The sequence below is a fragment of the Silurus meridionalis genome, chromosome 9 (genome assembly GCF_014805685.1).
Source record: "Silurus meridionalis isolate SWU-2019-XX chromosome 9, ASM1480568v1, whole genome shotgun sequence".
Classification (NCBI taxonomy): Eukaryota; Metazoa; Chordata; class Actinopteri; order Siluriformes; family Siluridae; genus Silurus; species Silurus meridionalis.
The window spans coordinates 21476497-21495985 of record NC_060892.1 but is presented as its reverse complement, the minus strand read 5'-3'; the positions used below and the strand labels follow the sequence as shown (position 1 = coordinate 21495985).

Here is a 19489-nt window from a genome sequence, read left to right as displayed (position 1 = left end):
TTAAGATATTTGTGTTTGTATAATAATGCGCTGGTGAAATTCAGCCTCAGCCTTCCACTCCCCAAAAATGTCTGTGTTTAACTGAGTAGAAAGTGAGCATGCTTATGGAAAAACAGATATCAGATTTATATCAAATGTGTACAACGATATATATCACAATCATAAGCATCCCTATCTGTTTTAGTCCCTGTTTTGAAATTCTACAAAGCTTGTATTTTTAAATATCATAAAATGCTATCTTGTATTCACTTTCACTTTCATTATGAGAGAATCCAAAATGTTGCTCTTTAGGGGAAAATATGGGTGGCTTTTAAAAGAGCCGTTTAGTGAAAGAAGACATAAACAAACGTTTACTTTTTCTTGGGACGTTGTTTTTTTTTTTTTTTTTTTTTGCTTTTTAAAGAATGACTTGCAAACGTTTCAGGGAAGCCGTAAAGAGTGGGTCTCTGGCCCTTCAGGGCATACACCACATCCATAGCGGTGACAGTCTTTCTCTTTGCATGCTCAATGTAGGTGACTGCTTCGCATATTATGTTTTCCAAGAACACCTTCAGTTCCACCACTGTCCCCTCTTCGATCAGCCTGGGAATATGCTTAACACCAAGACGGTGAACCAGATAGCGAATAGCCTGTTCGTAGATCCTCTGGATGTTATTGTGCAGAATCTTACAGTGGCGCTTAGCGCCTCCTTTGCAGAGTCCCTTTCCACCCTTTCCTCTTCCAGATATGGTGCTACTCTCACAAAGTCAAGCTGCTCAATAAAGAAGCTCCCTACAAGGCCCGCCTATTTATTCTCTCTCCACAGGACCTACTTGAGAACAGGTGAGGAGGTGGACCTAAAACCAACGATCTCACAAAAGAATGTCTTCAAAGCGAAATGCCACAGCCATTAACATGCTAGAGTCTTGTACTTCCTCAGGCTTTTTGTCCACACAAGCATAGTAATATATAAATAGTAATAGTCATGTAGTGAAATGGATTTACTTTGGTTTTTGCCCACAACATGGTACACTCAATTCAGTTTAACACACAAATATTTGAATTGAGGATTATAATCAGAACTGTTTTGACTCAGTTGCAATTTTTTTCCCAGCAGAAGTAGAAATCGAATTTCAATGTAGTTCTTGTTGCATTAAGTAGTAGTCAGTTTTCTAAAATTCTCTCACATAGGTGAGGAGATTATGTTAATATTTGCATCAAGCATCTGAATAAGAAATAAAGAGTGAGCACTACATGGGCTGTAGAACACTGAGTAAATTATTGCACCAATGGGGTGTATATATGTGTACTACAATTAAAATGTATTAGGAAGAAGTTTCAGAGACAGATGATGCTTCAGATACACTTTCACTTTTACTGCACAAATATTTTAATGGCACCTCAAAAAAAGCTCTGCGCAGACATCTGCTGTGGTGAAGGTGCTCAATGGTGGCTACCCAGCCAACATTTTTATGCGGGTTTTTGATGGGCTGTCGCTTGTGCTCTGCATGGGCCAAATGGGGCCCAGAGAAATTTGTCCATCGGCTCCACATGGGCCCCATGTGTGTTAGCCCAGAGGGGCCACTGCTGGGTCCATGGTGGGCTCTAAGTGGGACCCGTATAGGTGTTCTTTATATGGGCCCATTTGGGTCCCAAATAGGTGTTACAAATAGGGCCAAAGTGGGTTACATAAAGGACCCTTATGGGGCCCACATGACCTAATCATGGGTCAGCCCACAAATGGCCCCTTTATGGGGTTGTTGTGGGACCACAGTGGGTGAGATTTGGGTACCATTTATTAATTTCATCATTGATTTCTGTGGGTGAACTTAATGTGCTACCATGGAAAATCCACTGTCAAACCATTTCAAACCTCAGTTACAATGTAAAACTAGGCCTGACCAAAAAAAGAACTAATATTAGTTGATTTTATGTGCTGCTCTATGTTTAAAATTACATGGTTGAGTACCCAGTGAAAAATACATGTAAAAAATAAATGACTTCAACTCAAAATGTGTAAATCACATTTAATTCAAATTAATTCAATTAAACAAGAAACAGGAATAACAGAATTACTGAGTAAAATAGTTCACTGGTGGGTCTATGCAGATTCCTCAGCTGCACACCTACAAAACAGTAAAGAAAGAGAAGACAGAAAAGGCAATTTAGTACATTTTAAAATACTACCATTCACAGCAGCATCTAAAAAAACATGCATCAATATAATTAAGACATATCCTAGAATCTCATCAGTGAATTGTTCCCACCTCTGCCTTGCACAGTAATAACTTATGCTGGGGGACCAGTCGTGGAATCCAAAACTTATGAATGTAACAATTAAAATATCAACCTTGCCTCTGAACTTGACTCTTAAACGAATATTTGGCCATTGCCAAAAGCCAGTGATTAGAACAATGATTCTGATCAGCTAAAAGATGTAAGGCACACCTAGGATGACAGTGGCCCAGAAAGTTCAATGCACTGCAACTGAAGAAAACATATGCAAATAGAAAAAACACCAGCAAATTAAGAAAACTCTTCATCAGTTAAACAACACGTGGTGCAAATCCTCACAACGCAACTAAATACAGAAACGTCCTGCAAATCCTCACAACACAACCAATTAATTTGCACTGCAAATAGCACAGACCACAAAATAAATGTTTTATGGGGACCCCAAAAAGTGACGAACCCGGGACTGCTTGTTCAATGTCTATTCGTCAGTGGTGTTGTCAATGACCTGAAAGGTGAGTTGTTTGTTTATTTTATCACAGTCCCAGACGGGTTTGTCACTTGTTGTGGTCCCCTTGAAACTTTTATTTTGTGATCTGTGCTATTTGGTTGTGTTGTGAGGATTTGCAGCATGTATTTGTACTCGGTTGTGTTGTGAGGATTTGCAGCGTGTTTCTGCACTTGGTTGCGTTTTATTTGCTGGTGTTTTTTTTCTATTTGCATGTGTTTTCTTAAGTTGCAGCACATTGAGCTCTCTCAGCCACCGTATAGGATGCCTTGATGATAAGTAATTTATAAGATATTTTTTCATTTCAGGGTGGAGTATTCCCTTAATTAAACAGAGGCAAAAACAGTAAATGGGATAAAATATTATTAATTGTGCAGCCCTAGCTATAGGTTATATCAGAATCAGAATCAGGTTTATTGGCCAAGTGTGTTGACACACACAAGGAATTTGGTTCCAGCTGTTTGTTACTCTCAAAAGTACAGACATAAATAAAAACCTATACATGACAAAACAGACACAACAAGACAAAAACAGACTATACAAGACAATACAGACAATATGAGACAGTATAGACAGTGTGGGTAATAAATAGGGATACAGACCAGTAATGTACATAAAGTGTGGGAGTGCATGGTCGTGCAAATGACAGTATTGTGTGCCAGGTATGATGAGATAGTTTACTATAAAACTTTGTACAGTATATAGAAGCAGAAGCAATAGTGTGTGCAACATATACAGATAATGTGATGAGTGACAGTTCTGTGCAGTACTCATAGATATGAGCAGGGAATATAATTATGGTCAGTTCTTAGTGAGGGTGATTGCTTGGGGAAAGAAACTGTTCCTGTGTCTGTTTTAGTGAACAAAGTTCTGTAGCGCCTGCCAGAAGGGAGGAGCTGAAAGATGTTGTGTCCAGGGTGTGAAGGGTCATTAATGATTTTTCCTGCCCGGTTTCTGGTTCTTGTATGGTACAAGTCCTGGAGAGTGGGCAGGGGGGCACCAATGATTCTTTCAGCTGTTTTAACAGTTTTCTGCAGTCTGTTTCTGTCCTGTTTTGTTGCTGCTCCAAACCAGATGGTGATTGATGAGCACAGGACAGATTCAATGACTGCAGTGTAGAACTGTATCAACAGCTCCTGTGGCAGACTGTACTTCCTTAATTGCCTTAGAAAGTACATCCTCTGCTGGGCCTTTATATGACTTACACTTCCGGCTGTACTGCCCTCTGATCATGGTCCCGCTGAGCTCTCAAAGCACAGTTGCCTTCTCTGTCTCTTGCATTTGTGAACCATTTACCAAGCGCAGTCTCCAGCTCTTTTTTACTGACAGTTTTCAGCAAAGGGTTCTGCTTCAGGCTACCTGTAAAAAAAATTATATAAACTAGAGCATGCTACCGCATTCACCAGGGCACAACCAATTTTTTGTATGTATAAAGCATGCAAGTTACATGAGCATTAAACTATCAGAACTAAAAAAAAAGACAAAAAAATCACAAGGTTGTAAGCACCTTCTAATCCACCATTTGCCCAAACTGTTAACTGCTCTGAGTAAATTATGTTAAAATTATACAATACCATGCAAAAAGTTAAATGCATCAATATGGTGAATTTCAGGCTTTGTTGTGATTAATGTTTACAATAATTAGTGGGCCCTTGAACACAGACCGATTATTAAATTCGTACTGGTACACCTGGTACACTTTGAACCGTGAATTTGAACTGACCACTGTAACATTAGTTTAAGTGAAGCCTCAGAGCCGAGAGCTAATCATAAGGTAATCATAAGGTATCATATTTTTATTAATGTTTCGAAATGATATAAATATGAACTTTTTTTATCACCTCTACCTATTTCACCTAAATCACATTAAAATAATGTTAAGTATTGTCACAATTTCCTCAGAGATTCCCTCTGTGTATTGTATATACATACACGTTATAAAAGGTAGTAAAGAGAAAGAGTACTCCACAGTGCTTTTACTGTTTCACCCTCCTGTTATCATGAGGACACTATATGGAGAAAACACGGTTGAAAATAGTTAAAAATTCGTATTTCAATATTTTAGTAGACAATTTCCTAGTTATCTACCAATCGTTAAGAATGTTCAGTTTTCTATAGGTGTTTATCTCTGAGGTAAACCAGTTCAATTGCCACACTTTCCTTCGTTATATATCTTTAATTAACACAAATCTTTCAGAAGTATACATTAAATAAAAGCAACAGTAAAATGTGATTAATTTAAAACAAAACCTAATTTCTTACCGTCACAGAGATGTCAGGTTATCCAGGTCAGGTCAGGCACTCCAGTGGTAGTGAGTGACACCCATTTCTTCAGAATGAGAAGGCAGGAGACAAAGGAGCCAATGGGAGGCGCTGTGAGCTGCACAAGCAATTATTTATTTAATTTTTTTATTGTTATGTTATTGTTAATATATACAATTCTTGTTAATCTATTGATCTTATAAAACACGCAAAAAACATATAAATTGAATTTATCATAAATTAAATAATTGAATGATAGATTTCTTTTATAGCCCAAATGTGTCCCAAAACCCTGACTAAGCTGGGGCCCACATTCAGCCCATCAAAGTGCCAACTCTGACCCCATGCCCACGTGATGCCCATATAACCCAGATAAAACCCATGTGGGGCCCACGTGGACATGTTGGCTGGGTAGTTGGGTGCCATTAATGCGTTGGGCATTTTTGATCACCCTTCGCAGGTCTTTATGTTCACACACAGTGGAGCCTCCGTACCATACAGTGATGCAGTTGGTCAGGATGCTTTTGATGATGCAGCAGTAGAAATTAGGGGAATTAATTAGGTGAATACCTAATAAAGGTAGAGGTCTGTGGACATTGTAAAGCTTGACTGCCATCGTGTGGCCACAATTACATATTTTTCTTAACTTAAAAATATTTTTCTTAGGTAAAAGAAGGCTGTTTTTGTAACTTGATTGATATGATTTTTAAAAGACAAGTTGCTGTCTAAAATAACTCCCAGGTCTTTTACCGTTGAAATAGTGGTTACAGAACATTCGTCTAAATGCAGGTTGAGATGCTGGAGCTTCTGTATACTGGTTTTTGGGCCGATAAACAAAATCTCCATCTTATCAGAATTTAGTAGTAGAAAGTTATAAGTCATCCAATCTCTTATTTCTTTAACACACTCAGTTATGTGAGCTAATTGAGCTGTATCGCCTGGTTTTGTTGAGATATATAGCTGGGTATAATCAGCATAACAATGAAAGCTAATAATAATTCTATTAATATTTCCTAACGGAAGCATGTATATTGTGAAGAGCAGGGGTCCTAGAACTAAACCTTGCGGCACACCATAATTTACTAGCATTAGCCTGGATAACTCTCCATTTAAGTCTACAAAATGGTAACGATCGGACAGGTAGGATTTAAACCAGCTTAATGCTTGTCCCTGAATGCCGATGTAATTCTGTAAGCGATCTAGGAGGAGATCATGGTCTATAGTGTCGAATGCAGCACTAAGATCTAGTAAAACCAACAGCGAGATGAAGCCTTGGTCTGAAGCTAAAAACAGGTCATTAGTAATTTTAACTAGGGCAGTTTCTGTGCTATGATGGGGTCTAAAACCTGACTGAAACTCTTCAAAGATATTGTTCTCTTGCAGGTCAGAACATAACTGGGCAGCAACAATCTTCTCTAAAATCTTAGACATAAATGGGAGATTTGATATTGGTCTGTAATTCAATAGCAGGTTTGGATCCAGATTGAGTTTTTTAATGAGGGGCTTAATAACTGCTAACTTGAGGGATTTAGGGACGTGACCTAACGATAGTGAGGAGTTAATAATGTAGGGAAGAGGCTCACCAGCTGTATGTAACACTTCCTTTAATATATGAGTTGGAATGGGATCTAACTGACATGTTGTTGATTTAGCTTTGGCAATAACATTATACAGCTCTTCCTGACCTGTACATGTAAAACAGTGTAGTTGTGGAGTTGTAGGCGAAATAATGTCAGGAGATGCTGTCAGAGGTTGGACCGCCACAATTGTTTTTCTAATGTTATCTATTTTTTCAGTGAAGAAATTCATAAAGTCCTTACTACTAAGCTGTGATGGAACACAATTTTCAGATCCCTAATTTGTAGTTAGTTTAGCTACTGTACTGAAAAGGAACCTGGGATTGTTTTTGTTGTTTTCTATGAATTGTTCAGGTGTTCAGCTCTAGCAGCTTTTAGTGCCTGTCTGTAGCTGAGCATACTGTCTTTATACGCAATTCTAAATACCTCCAATTTAGTTTTCCTCCATTTTCTCTCCAGATTACGTGCTGTTCTTTTGAGGACATGCTTATGACTATTATACCAAGGTGCAGGTGCTTGTTGTGATGTTAACCATCCCGGGGTACAAAAAAGGCACTGGCCATACCTGGAGTAAACTCCAGGAAGGAGAGGGCCACAAAAAGGGACTGTAGATCTCCTACTCTCTTAAGAGAGCGAATGGCCAACAAGAATGCAGTCTTGATAGAAAGTTGCCTTCAAGATGCCTTGGCCAGAGGCTCGAAGGGGGGCTCAAAGAGAGCCCTGAAAATTAATCATGAGAGCCAGGCCCCATAAAGGCACTCTAGGTTGCACCGGGGGGCCTCAGCCTCCGGGTGCCATAAAGAAAACGCGTCACAAGAGGGTCTCTGCCCAGAGACTGCCCAACTAAGCGTGCATGATACGCAAAAATATCAGATGCGTAGACTTTCAGGTTGGATGTAGACAACCTTTTCGCGAACTGTCCTTGGAGGAAATTCAGCACTAAGCCAACCGGTCAGTGGACTGGATCCAGCTGGTGGTGATCACACCACGAGCAGAACAGATGCCATCTGGTGGCATACGACCTCCTCGTGGAGGGAGCTCTAATGTGAACAATGGTCTGGGAGAAGAGACAGACTCCGTTCCGGTAAACTCTCTCCAGAACACTGAGAGAAGCTTCCCCTGGGCCCACAGGAGGATCTGTTGTGCCAGCCTGCACAGGGGGAGTGAGCACAGACCTCCTTGATGATTGATGTAAGAAATCACAGAGGTGTTGTCCATACGGATCAGCTCGTGGTGATATCTAAGGTCTGGGAGAAAATGCTTCAACGCTAGAAGCACAGCCAGCATCTCTAGGCAATTGATATACCAAAGTAGGTGGGGCCCTTCCCATAGACCATGGGCAGAGCGACCACTCATGACCGTTTGCCACCCCGTGAGGGAAGCATCCATGGTAAGCGTTACACGATGACCGGGAACTCCCAACACGGGGCCCTAAAACAGGAACCTGGGATCTCTCCAAACATCTAAGGGACGTAGTCATCACCACATGACCTTGATCATATGAAGGGCATTGCCCTTCTGTGAGAACCCATGGGTCCTGAGCCACCACTGAAGGGGTATCATTTACAGAATGCCAAGTGGGATAACACTGGGTGCAGCTGCCATGAGCCCTAGCAGTTTCTGGAACTGCTTGACAGTGAGAGGCTGTCCTTCTCTGACCTTCCTGACAGCTGTAAGGATGGCCAGATTGCAGGCAGGGGGAAGCTGTGCGTGCAAAGTAATGGAATCCCATATGATGCCGAGATAGGTGGTTCTCTGTAATGGAGAAGGCACACTCTTCCCAGTGTTCAGCCGAAACCCCAAAACCTTCATGTTAGCGAGAACAACATCTCGATGCCAGACCGCTAACTGCTCTGATCGAGCTAATATCAACCAATGGCCGATATAGTCAAGGATGCGGATTCCCTGAAGTCTCAGGAAGACCAGAGCTGCATCAACAAATTTCGTGCGATGCTCTGTTCCTGTACCTACCAATTGAAGGTGGGGGGTTGGGGTTGGGGATCCGCCCGCCGAGCAGCACCATGAAAGCGATGTGGGAGGTACTGCTGGAATGCCGAACACTGGAATCCCTATCCCTGTCGGACATTTCAGAGAGAGTGAGCCAGAGGTGCTTTTTGTCAAGACAATGGCAGCCACTGACCGGCCAATGGCCCCAGCATTCTCTTCAGTGGCTCTAAGGGCCAGGTCCGCCATCCGGCGGCACTTGTGACCTGGCCGCCCGGGTCACCTCCCACATCCAGTTAATGCAGCAGTTCAGCCTGATATGCCTGCAGGACCACCATGGTGTGCAGGGACGCAGCGGCTTCACCTGCCGAGGCGTAAGCCTTACCCACGAGCGCTCAATGTGCAGGTCTGGAAAGAACGGGAGACCCCGACATGGAAGTTGCAATTCAGTGTCAGAATGCGCTCGTCCAGCTTACTGGATCAAGGGACTTTCTGCTCATAAGCCGGCGAAGTTATGTAGTTTGGCTATGGCCTAGCAACACCCCAACTCGTCGCAAGGGGAAGAAACCGCCGAAAGGCGTGTTCGAGCCTGTGAGCGACTGCTGGACCAAGCAGGTGAGATTGAAGAAAGGGACAAGCCCGTCTCAAAACCTTCTGCGAGGTCCATTTGCGAGCCCCAGGAACTGGCATGCCGCTCCGCCTTATCAAGAGCGGGGCCAGAATTGTGAGGAGCGTGAGAACTCCCTCTCCCACTCTCGCAAGTGTGTTTTCTTGCAGCATTTCTCGGTGTAAAAAAGATGCTGAAGACAAGATTCCATGCAATCATGCACACATTTTGCGTGTCCGGGCTTGCACGTGTTACCAGAGGCTGGTAATGGCCAAATAGAGAGCAATGGTCTCTCGCATTTTGGTCTCGAGCCAGTGCTCGGTGCATTTGGTGCAATGTGCAATGTAAAAAGGGGTGAAAAGCATCCATGTCGGTGGAATAGCATGTGTGGCACGTGAAAGGCGAATCTTTGTGTCTGCATGCATGTGTCTGATATATTAGTAGTGTGAGAGTGCTGTGCATAGTATTCGAAACGCAGGCTCTTGTGGGCTGTGTGAAGCACGTGTTAGTGTATGTAGAACAAGTGAAAGCTCCCTGTGTGACACCTGCAGCACGACTCCCTAGGTCTTTGTCATCGTCTCGTCTTAGGCACTTGGGCTGGTGCTCCTCGTGCACGGTCCCCATCCTCTAGTAGTCCCTCTAATGTGCCTCGTTGCCCATGTCTGTGTAACCCTAATTCCAATTAGGTCAGGCTGCTCTAACCCTAATTCGAACCTTCTCTCAGAATGAGAGGTAAGTACACTTTAAGGCTCTTCTCTGTTCTGGCACCGAGGTGGTGGAATGAACTTCCCCTAGATGTCCGTACAGCAGAGTCCCTGATTATCTTCAAGTGACGAGTGAAGACCTACCTCTTCCTGAAATACCTAAATTAGCACTTTCCAAGTTTGTAGAATTCGAGTTATATTTATATTAAGTTTGTAATCTTGCGTACCAGTGTAGATTTATTCATTACTAGAGATTAAAAGCACTTTTGTACGTCGCTCTGGATAAGGGCGTCTGCTAAATGCCGCAAATGTAAATGTAAATGTAAATGGTGGGCTGCTCCAACCCAAATTCAAACTAGGTAAGGCTGCTCTAACCCTAATTCGGACCAGGTCAGGCTGCTCTAACCCTAATTCAAACAGTGGTGGGCTGCTCTAACCTTAATTCGAACCAGGTCAGGCCACTCTAACCCTAATTCGAACAGTGGAGGGCTGCACTAACCCTAATGGTTCCGGAGGAACGTTGTTTTATTTCACAGTGTAATGCATCAGCTATATATGGTTGAAATGACAATAAAAGCTTTTTGAGTTGACTTACCTGCTACTTGCCCTAACCCCAATTTGAACAGTGGTGGGCTGCACTAACCCTAAAGTGAAATGCTATAGCTCTAATGCTAATTGTTGTGCTGCTATGACTTTAATTCAAATTATGTTGTGCTACTTTGACTCTAATTCTAATTATGTTGTGCTACTATAGCACTAATGCTAATTATGCTGCACTGCTTTGGCCTTAATGTGAAACACTGTCTGGCTTTATTTCAAGCTACAGTATGTTGTGCCACTATAGCTCAAATTTAAATTATGTTGTGCTGCTATGGCCCTGATTTGAAACACTTTTGTGCCTGTATAGCTCTAATGCTTATTATGCTGTGCTGTTTTGACTCAGTGTTAAGATGGTTTTCACACTGTTTCACACACACTCCTTTGTCTGTTCAGTGTCTATAGAATATTTACGATGTTAGTGTGTAAGGTAAACAGGGAGCCTTATCTGGGCTCACACATCTCCGGCTAGTATATCCTCTTGTCTAAACAGGAAACAAGTTTAGGACAGCCTTTTCTCTGTATGTGTATATATACGTTCTGCTACCTGCAATAAACAGAAGAGGAAGAACATGCATTCTGTGTGCTGTGTATTTCTTCTTCCCTGATATCAGAAAGGCACCACGGGCATAACAGGTCGTATGGAAAACCTCTCCAAGAATTAAGTTTCGTTTGGGCATGATAAAAATCTAACAGACTCTAATTCAAATTGATTGTACTATAGATCGAATGCTAATGTTTTATGTGACGAGATTGTAGCTGCACTGGTTCAATAAAATAATGCCCACGCATCGTACTGATGTTTGAATTTATTTACACACTCTCTCACTCGATCTCTCTTCAGACACCGTGAAGACTATAAAAAATATAAACATATAACATTCAAATACACATCTCACAATCATAATAAACATCCACAAACCACAATCAATTCATAATTAGTCCCAGTCACGACATTACAATGCACAATACACTTATATAGAACTCTAGAATTATCGTCACAATCTTCGTTTTCTGGCTTTAATTCACCATCAAGTTTTTGCTCGCGTATTGAAGCAAAAAATCGACCAAGTGACCGCTCGTATCTAAAAAACTTGTATGTTAGGGCACTCGTATGTCGAGGTACCACTGTATATATATATATATATATATATATATATATATATATATATATATATATATATATATATATATATATATATAAAACACTGGCATCACGTGTACATCACGTAGTTTTAAAGAAACATGCACATACACATTCTCTGAACATTACATGTTACATTTTCAACCTTCTGTTTACATTTTTATGAATTGAAATTAACTTGTATTAATAACAAAAAACAGTTTTTGATTTTGGGACTCACAGCTGAAATGCCCTACCTAAATTGAAATGTTAACAGTTCCTGATAAAAGTGGGCTTCATACACAATTTACATATCTCTAAAAAGAAGACACTTTGAGCTTTACTCTCCATTATTCACTGTTGATATTGTTAAAAAAATAATAAGTTATAGATGATTAAGTACTGTAGAAAAAAAAATCCTTAAATATTTTTGTTCCTTCATAGATATATACATGAAATCTGTCTTATAGCAATCCAGAAAAGTAATGGTAAAGATATCATAAAAAATGAGATTCCTACAAACATTTATCTAGGACTATGTCTGTTTCGCCCCTCCCCACCCAAATTTTAGGACTCACAGCTGATAACACGTACCTAACTTTAAATGTTAACAGTTCCTGATAAAAATGTGCTACATACACAATTTAAATATCTTTGGAAAGAAGACACTTTGAGCTTTACTGTCCATCATCAAAGTATATTGCTTAAAAATATATTAAGTTATAGATGATTAAGTGCCATAGATATACATTTCCTGCATTGAACATTATTTTTATTTCATATATAAACACATGAAATCAGTCCTTGGTTGTACTGGGTTGAAAGCCACATGTCTCATGAGTTTATATAAAAAAATTTATGAAGATTTTCATAACAAATGAGATTCCTACAAACATTTATCTGAGACTGTGTCTGATCCTTTTCTTCCTCCCCCTGTTTGAGAGACACCTGCTAAACTTAGGTGATCATTCATACTCTATTCATACAGTGCATATTTGTCAGGGATCCACCTGCCACTTTGGTGGCTCTCTATGCCTCCGCTCTTCCTGGAGCTCCAGGCATAACCACGCACACTTGGAGCTCGTTGTCACTCATGCCTCCACTCTCTCTGGAGCTCCAGGCGTAACTATGCACACCAGAAGCTCATCACCACTCCACCCCGCTCCTACATAAACCCCTCTCTCACATTCACTCCCCGTTTGTTATTGTATGTGTTAGATGTTACGTACTGCTGCATGGGTTCACGTTTGCATGCAGTACTCTCCTCTGTCCGTCCCATTCGGACTCTACTATCCGGTACCGGCTGTGCTTCTCCTCCCCGCGCATCTCAGATCAGCTACACTTCTCCCCTAGCGCACCTCGGACTCTTTCAACCTAAGGACTGCCGTGTGTGTGCGTGAGTGCGTGTGAGCGTGTGTGCGTGCGTGTGTGAGTGTGCTCGTGTGTTTTTCTCTCCCTCATCTAATCATTAAACCTGAGCGAGCTGTATTCCGGTGTCCGCCTCCTGTTTCACCCGGCTCGCTTCTCTAGCAAAACGGCAGAGTGGGGCGGATTTTTACCAAGCATTGGTGGATATGTGGAGTCGAATTCAACCTCCTACATGACTGAGGGAGCGAAGATCGCGCTCCACATCTCTCTGCTGTCTGGGGAATCTCTTTCTCTAGCCAGCGAGTTGTAGAGTGAGACTGGAGGCGAGTTCGGCTTGTGCACCCGGTTTATCCGGCTTCTTACAAGGGAACTAGGGATGGTCACCGTGGATCTCCACCATCTCCCGTTCCCAAGAGCACAGATCTGCCCCAGTGCTTCCTGGAGAGCTCCGTTCTGCAACAAAGTTTCCTGGAAGGCGCCGTTCCGCACCAGGACCTCCGGGGGATCTCCACCCTGCTCCAGACCCTGCTCCAGGCCCTCCAGGACGGCTCTGCTCCGCCCCAGGACCTCCAGGAGATCTCCACCCTGCTCCAGGCCCTCCAGGACGGCTCCGCTCCTCCCCAGGGCCTTCAGGAGATCCTCACCCTGCTCCAGGACCTCCAAGAGAGCACAGCTCCACTCCAGGGTTTCCAGGAGAGCTCCTTTCTGCTCCAGGGTTTCCGGAACAGCTCTGTTCCGCTCCAGGGATTCCAGGACAGCTCCTTCCCGCTCCAGGGATTTCAGGACAGCTCCTTCCCGCTCCAGGGTTTCAGGACAGCTCCTTTCCGCCCCAGGACCTCCAGGAGAGCTCAGTTTCAATAAAGGCGACGTCTCGCCCCAGAGCTCCCCTGATGGCGACGTCTCGCCTCCGAGCTCCTCCGATGGCGACGACTCGCCTCCGAGGGCGACGTCTCGCCTCTGAGCTCCTCCGACAAAGATGTCTCGGCCCCAAGTCTCCCAAAAGGCTCCTAGACCATCTAAAGGCGAAGTCACGCCTCAGCGTTCCGCTCCAAGCAACGTTTCGTCTCCGGGTTCCTCTCCGGCCGACGTAACACCTCCGTGTCCCTTTCCGGGCGACGTCTCTCCTTCAGGTTCCTCGAAGGATGACAAAGCACTCCCGAGTTCCTCTGAAGGCGTCGTCACGGCTCACAGCCCCGGCGAAGGTGTCACTGCTTTCCTCATCTCTGCCGTGGGCATCAGTCGGCCTCTGGACACCACCAAGGACGTGTTTCTGCTCCCGGACTACACCAAGTGCGTCACTCATTCCCCGATCTCCGCTATGGACATAGCTCCGCTCCTGACCTCCATGGTTGGCACCCCTTTAGTCCAGGTCTCTGCCGAAGGCGTCACTCCATTCCGGGTCTCCTGGGTGGGCATTGTTATGCTCCCGTCCTCCGTGCTGGACATCACTCCGCTCCAGACCTCCCGAGTGGGCGTCAATCCGCCCTGATTGCCGCCGAGTACGTCACTTGGTCTCTGTCCTACGCCGGAGCCGTCTCTCCGCCTCAGGCCTCCGCTGAAGATGTCTCTCTGTCCCCAGTTTCTGCTACAGGCGGTTCTGACCAGGTCCCTTTCGAACTTTGACGGACACCGGGGCCCTCCTCCGAATGCCCTGGCCCACCGGGCATAGGTGGGTTTGGGGCGTCAGGTGCTGCCCCCTCTGGGGGGGGGGTGTCAGGGATCCACCTGCCACGCCCCCTTTGGTGGCTCTCTATGCCTCCGCTCTCCCTGGAGCTCCAAAATATTTTCCACATCGCTGCTTTTTTTTGCAAATCTCAGATAAAACAACTTATTTGATTGTCCATTTTTTTATTGTTTTCTTTTTTTTTGTAAACAAAGTCCAGTTAGCACGAGCTATAAACAGCTATAAAGCTGTTTATGTTGACCTGAGAGCTGCATTACTTCCTGGTTCATCAATGCTTCTTCGCTGCTTCTTCCAGTATTAGTTTGTAAACAGTAATAAAACCAAGCCTCACACACGTGGAGAATAAAATCCTCCCATATATCGTTAGAATCCTGCACTTATTGGCTACATTGTCCATCAGTCATTTTGTTTCCATAATGCTACTGGCTGGAAATAAAAGGTTTGAAATGAGAGGTGGCGCATAAAAAAAAAAACATGGCGACACCTGCAGAGAGAGTAGAGACTCCACCCCACATTTATACTCTTTTACTTTTTAATTATCTTTTTTTTTTTTCTCAACCCTTTTGTAACACTATATTCTACCAGCTATATTTGTTTTTTGTCATCAAGATGTCGTTTTTTATGTGAAAGTTATTCGGAAATATATAAACACAAACACCAGCCGAAGTTCTGTGACGTAAACAAAGGAATAAACATCTAAATTACAACACTATTGTTTGGAGCAGAAATGCTTTACGGCATGTTGTTCACTGGACCCTTATCTTTCCTAATAAACCGGGATTACCAGCAGTGGATGTGTTTGTGACTCGTTATTACAATAATTATGTAAGTAGTGTGTTTTTGTTTCTATGCATGTTGTTGTGTACTGCTCACACAAATTCAGCAAATACGTTTGTTATAAGTTTTCCATTGAAAAACAGTGAACTGAAATCGCTGCTTGAGATTTAGAGCTTTAGAATGATGTATTTTTAGTCATGGTTACTCTTCTCCCTATTAATTCAATCTATTGCTAAACATTAACACCTGAGAACAATTGGCTATTAGTTGCATTCAGGCAACCACAAAGCCTAAGAAGAAATCACTTTTCAGAAATGAACTAATTTTATTTAAAGTATATGTCTGTCCCAGTTCGTGTATGCTCTGAATCTCTTAAACAATATTTTGTATAGTTGATGCTGGCAGAAGAAACTGCCCTCATAATTTCAAGTAGAAAACACAAATATTTCTGAGAAACAGGTCATTGAAATTTCCACCTTCATCAGTCTTACTAAATCTCTCTGTAGGGCCTGTAACTAAAGGTTCAGTTTCAAGAGAATGAGAAACCGTCTCCTTATAAAGATCACTTAAACTGTCCCCAGAATACTGTCTGTGTTTCCTGGACATGTGGGATATAAATTACGACTTTACAGTGAATGTATAGTCACATCCTGTCACCAGACATATTACAACATGCCCTTCGATGATATGTTGTTAGTTAGTGATTTGATATCGCAACACTGGTGCTGGCACATAGAAATATTACATGGAAACACCATAAGAAAATTTGCAGTAGCGTCAATGTAGTGTGCATCAATGTTATGTTTACGGTAAAATTGAGCCTTAAATTAACTGTATGAATGAAACGTTTCATGACAATCTGTAGCGGCGCAGTTGAACACGCCTCGTGGTTCATTACGGTGAAGTTTGACATGTAAAACATGCTTACTAAGGGTTTGCACTGATATTTCACAGAAATAACAGCTAAACATTTTAACCACATGAACAATCACACACTCTACTGCTGTTTTAAACACCTTAATGATGTTTCACATTTCAGGATGGAGTTTGCAAGTCTGACTACATGTTCTGCCTAAACATGCTTATGCGTTATGAAAACAGGTACAGGATACATGCTACTCATGTTTAACACACTGATTAAATCCAACTTACCAATGTGCCCATACACATTTTTCTTAAAGAATATTTCTACCTATTTGTAATTCTGCTCCGACAGTGCTTCCCAAGAATCCATTTCACCACTGCACCGTACCAATCAGTATTCAGCCAATCAAATTCTTTGCCCATTGACGCCAAGGCTTAGCACGTTTATCATGATTAGATGATGCTTAACAGTTCTCTTTCAAACATTCGTTTGGTATCTCACTATGGGAATTGCCTCGGGCGTAACCAATCCTGGATGCATCAATCACACCACGTCTGTCGGCTGACAGACCAATCACGACAGTGATGCGGGAGTCCCACCTCCCTATATACACTGCTGCTAACAGTCCCTGCCTCATTCTCGTTCTCTTCCCCGTGAAGATCCTTTTAGGAAGCTATCCTCAGCAGTTCCTCTAGCGGTGTTCGCTGAACTGTTCTTAACGGTCGAGCCGTTAAGGTACGTCTTTGAGTGCGGCTGCTTATTGAGGGGAATATTCACTGTCAAAGCGGATATTCATTTCTGCTGTTTCTTTCTTTATTTTCTTTCTTCCTTTTCACCTCGCGTTGGGCGTATAGTGCGAGCTCATCCGGTTGCAAGGCGGCGGGGAAAGATCAATCCTGACCATGTGCATGTGGGTCTATGATCTCGGCTAAAGACTTTCATCCCCTGTGCATCGTGTGCTTAGGAGTTCAACATGCACAGGCTGTGCTCGCTAACCCCGAGTGCTGCCGGGAGTGTCGAATGCGAGTCGTGGCCCTGAATAAAGGAGACCCATGTCTCTCTCTGCTGCCCGCGGAGAGGGACGAGGCTGCTTCTCAAGCACAGTGTAGCTGGGGAGAGTTGATGGATGAGGTGTCTCCTGTCCTTCCTTCACTCTTCGAATCAAACCCAAACCCCATTTTTTTGGAGGGAGATTTGGAGGACGACGAGGAGGATGCTATCCTTCCTCCTGATCTTCTCTCCAGGCCTGGAAGTACTACGGGCCCTTTCCCTATGCCAGGTGAGCTGGACCTCGTGGAGATGTGTAGGAGAGCAGCCAAAAAGCTCTCCATCGAATGGCCATTTCAGCAGGTGCATCATGACACTGAGAGGGATTTGTATGACGGGAAGAGGCTGCCATCGCCTCCACATAGAGTGGCGTTAAGGGTTTCTCTAGACTGGAGGTGCACAATAAGACTTGGGGATGTCCAACCCCCCCTTCCGCCTCTCTTTTCCAGAAAATCTACCGCTCCTCGGCCCTGTTTCTGTGGCACCCCTCAACTCATCTCATAAGTCTTGTCCTCCCCCTCCAGCGAAAAAAGCATTGGGGAGTGTTTCTAAGACTAAGTTCAGCGGACGAAAGTTCTCCAGTTGGAGTGTTGGCACCAGTTCCCCCAGTGCCCGGAAAGTTACTTCTCCCCTCTCCACCCGCGGGTTATGCAAGAGAGAGAGCAGAAAGTTCCATGTTCGTTCCCAAATAATAAAGATTTGTTCTGTGCATCCAGGCAGTGGGCCGAGGGCACAGATGTGTGTAAAAAAAAAGTACAAAAAAACACACACAATAAAACTCGAATCAGAGTTGCAACCCCCGTCTCCGCCACCAGATGGTGCCACCGCGCCTTCTGTGAGCGAGAGCCGCAGAGGCCCGCTCTCTGCTCGCGCGGAGAATTGGCACGCATGCACAGTTCATCCTTGGGTTTTATCCACAATACAGCGGGGATATCGCCTGCGCTCCGTCACGGCAGCAAGCGGAGGTGGATACGAGTGTGCTTCTGTCTCACCTGACTGGCTTAGGTTTAAGAATAAATGAGACAAAAAGCTGCTTGGTGCCCATACAGGAAATAATCTACCTGGGTCTCAGGCTGAACTCAGACCTGTATCAGGCTTTTCTATCAGAAGGGCGCATCAGGTCGATTCGCAGTTGTCTCTCTTTTCCAGAGAGGTAAAAAGGTTCCATTTAGACTATGTTTACGCTTGCTGGGGCTGATGGCTTCGGCAGTGTCTGTCATACCGTTGGAACTGTTGTGAATGAGAGAGTTCCAGTGCTGGGTTACGGCGCAGCGTTTATGTCCGAAGCTCCACCTCAATCGCAAAGTGATAGTGTCATCACTGTGCTTACGCGCTCTACATCACTGGAGAAATCATGCTTTTCTCGAGTCGGGAACCCCGCTGGGAGCTGTTTCCCTGAGAAAAGTAGTGACGACTGATGCGTTGCTCACAGGTTGGGGTGCGGTGTGCGAGGGCAGGATAGCAAAAGGGAAATGGCCCGTTTCGCTTTAGTGCACGCACATAAACTTTCTGGAGCTGTTAACAGTGTTTCTAGCTTTGAAACATTTCGTGCAGTTTCTTCGAAGTCACCACGTATTGGTCAGATCAGACAACACGACGGTGGTGGCGTACATAAATCGCCAGGGCTTAGATCTCTTCACCTCGCATGAAAACACTCAATGCCCTCTATTCTTTTCTCTGGCGAGAAGCGGTGCACCTATGTGTGTGGATGCGTTAGCCCACTGAGTTTGATCTCAAGAGAGTACGAGAAGGTGGTCACTCTGTAATACTAATCGCTCCAAACTGGCCAGGGAAATTGTGGCTGACAGAGATATTCCAACTCCTGCACGATCGTCCCTGGCCTCTCCCATTGCGCAGAGATCTCCTCTCCCAAGCGCGGAGAGATTTTTCACCCTGCACCGGACAGAGTAGCTCTCTGGGCCTGGCCCGTGAGAGGATGAATCTCAGTGTCACTGGTTTGCCTCCGAGGGTGATTGAGACGATCCAGAATGCGAGAGCAGCTTCGACGCGCTCTGCATATGATAAGAAATGGAGTGTGTTTAAACTATGGTGCGCTCAAAGACAGATTATCCCTTTTCACTGTTCTGTAGCAGCAGTGTTGTGCTTTTTGCAAGGACTTTTGGATAAGGGCAGGGCGTTTTCAACCGTTAAGGTTTATCTCGCTGCTGTTTCTGCATGCCTTGTAAGGATTGGCGGTAATACTATTGGTCATCAC

At 43.8% G+C, this 19489-nt stretch overlaps 1 protein-coding gene across 1 annotated transcript; it reads right to left on the bottom strand.

The window, feature by feature from the left end:
* Positions 1–306: 306 nt before the first annotated feature.
* Positions 307–5422, bottom strand: LOC124391695. The gene is made up of 3 exons (XM_046858443.1): positions 5323–5422; positions 3925–4078; positions 307–732 (listed from the first exon to the last, which is right to left on the bottom strand). The coding sequence occupies exons 1-3, from the start codon at positions 5420–5422 to the stop codon at positions 351–353; spliced, it is 636 nt and encodes a 211-aa protein (XP_046714399.1). The 3' UTR covers positions 307–350.
* Between the last annotated feature and the right edge of the window lie 14067 nt (positions 5423–19489).

Excerpts from the sequence above, each read along its gene's own strand:
- LOC124391695 (XM_046858443.1), bottom strand. The coding sequence starts at position 5,422 with ATGCCCAACGCATTAATGGCACCCAACTACCCAGCCAACATGTCCACG. Across the intron at positions 4,079-5,322 it reads GGGCATCACGTGGGCATGGG|GTAGCCTGAAGCAGAACCCT; the intron begins GTCAGAGTTGGC and ends TTTTTTTTACAG. Across the intron at positions 733-3,924 it reads AGGGCAGTACAGCCGGAAGT|CACCATATCTGGAAGAGGAA; the intron begins GTAAGTCATATA and ends TTGTGAGAGTAG.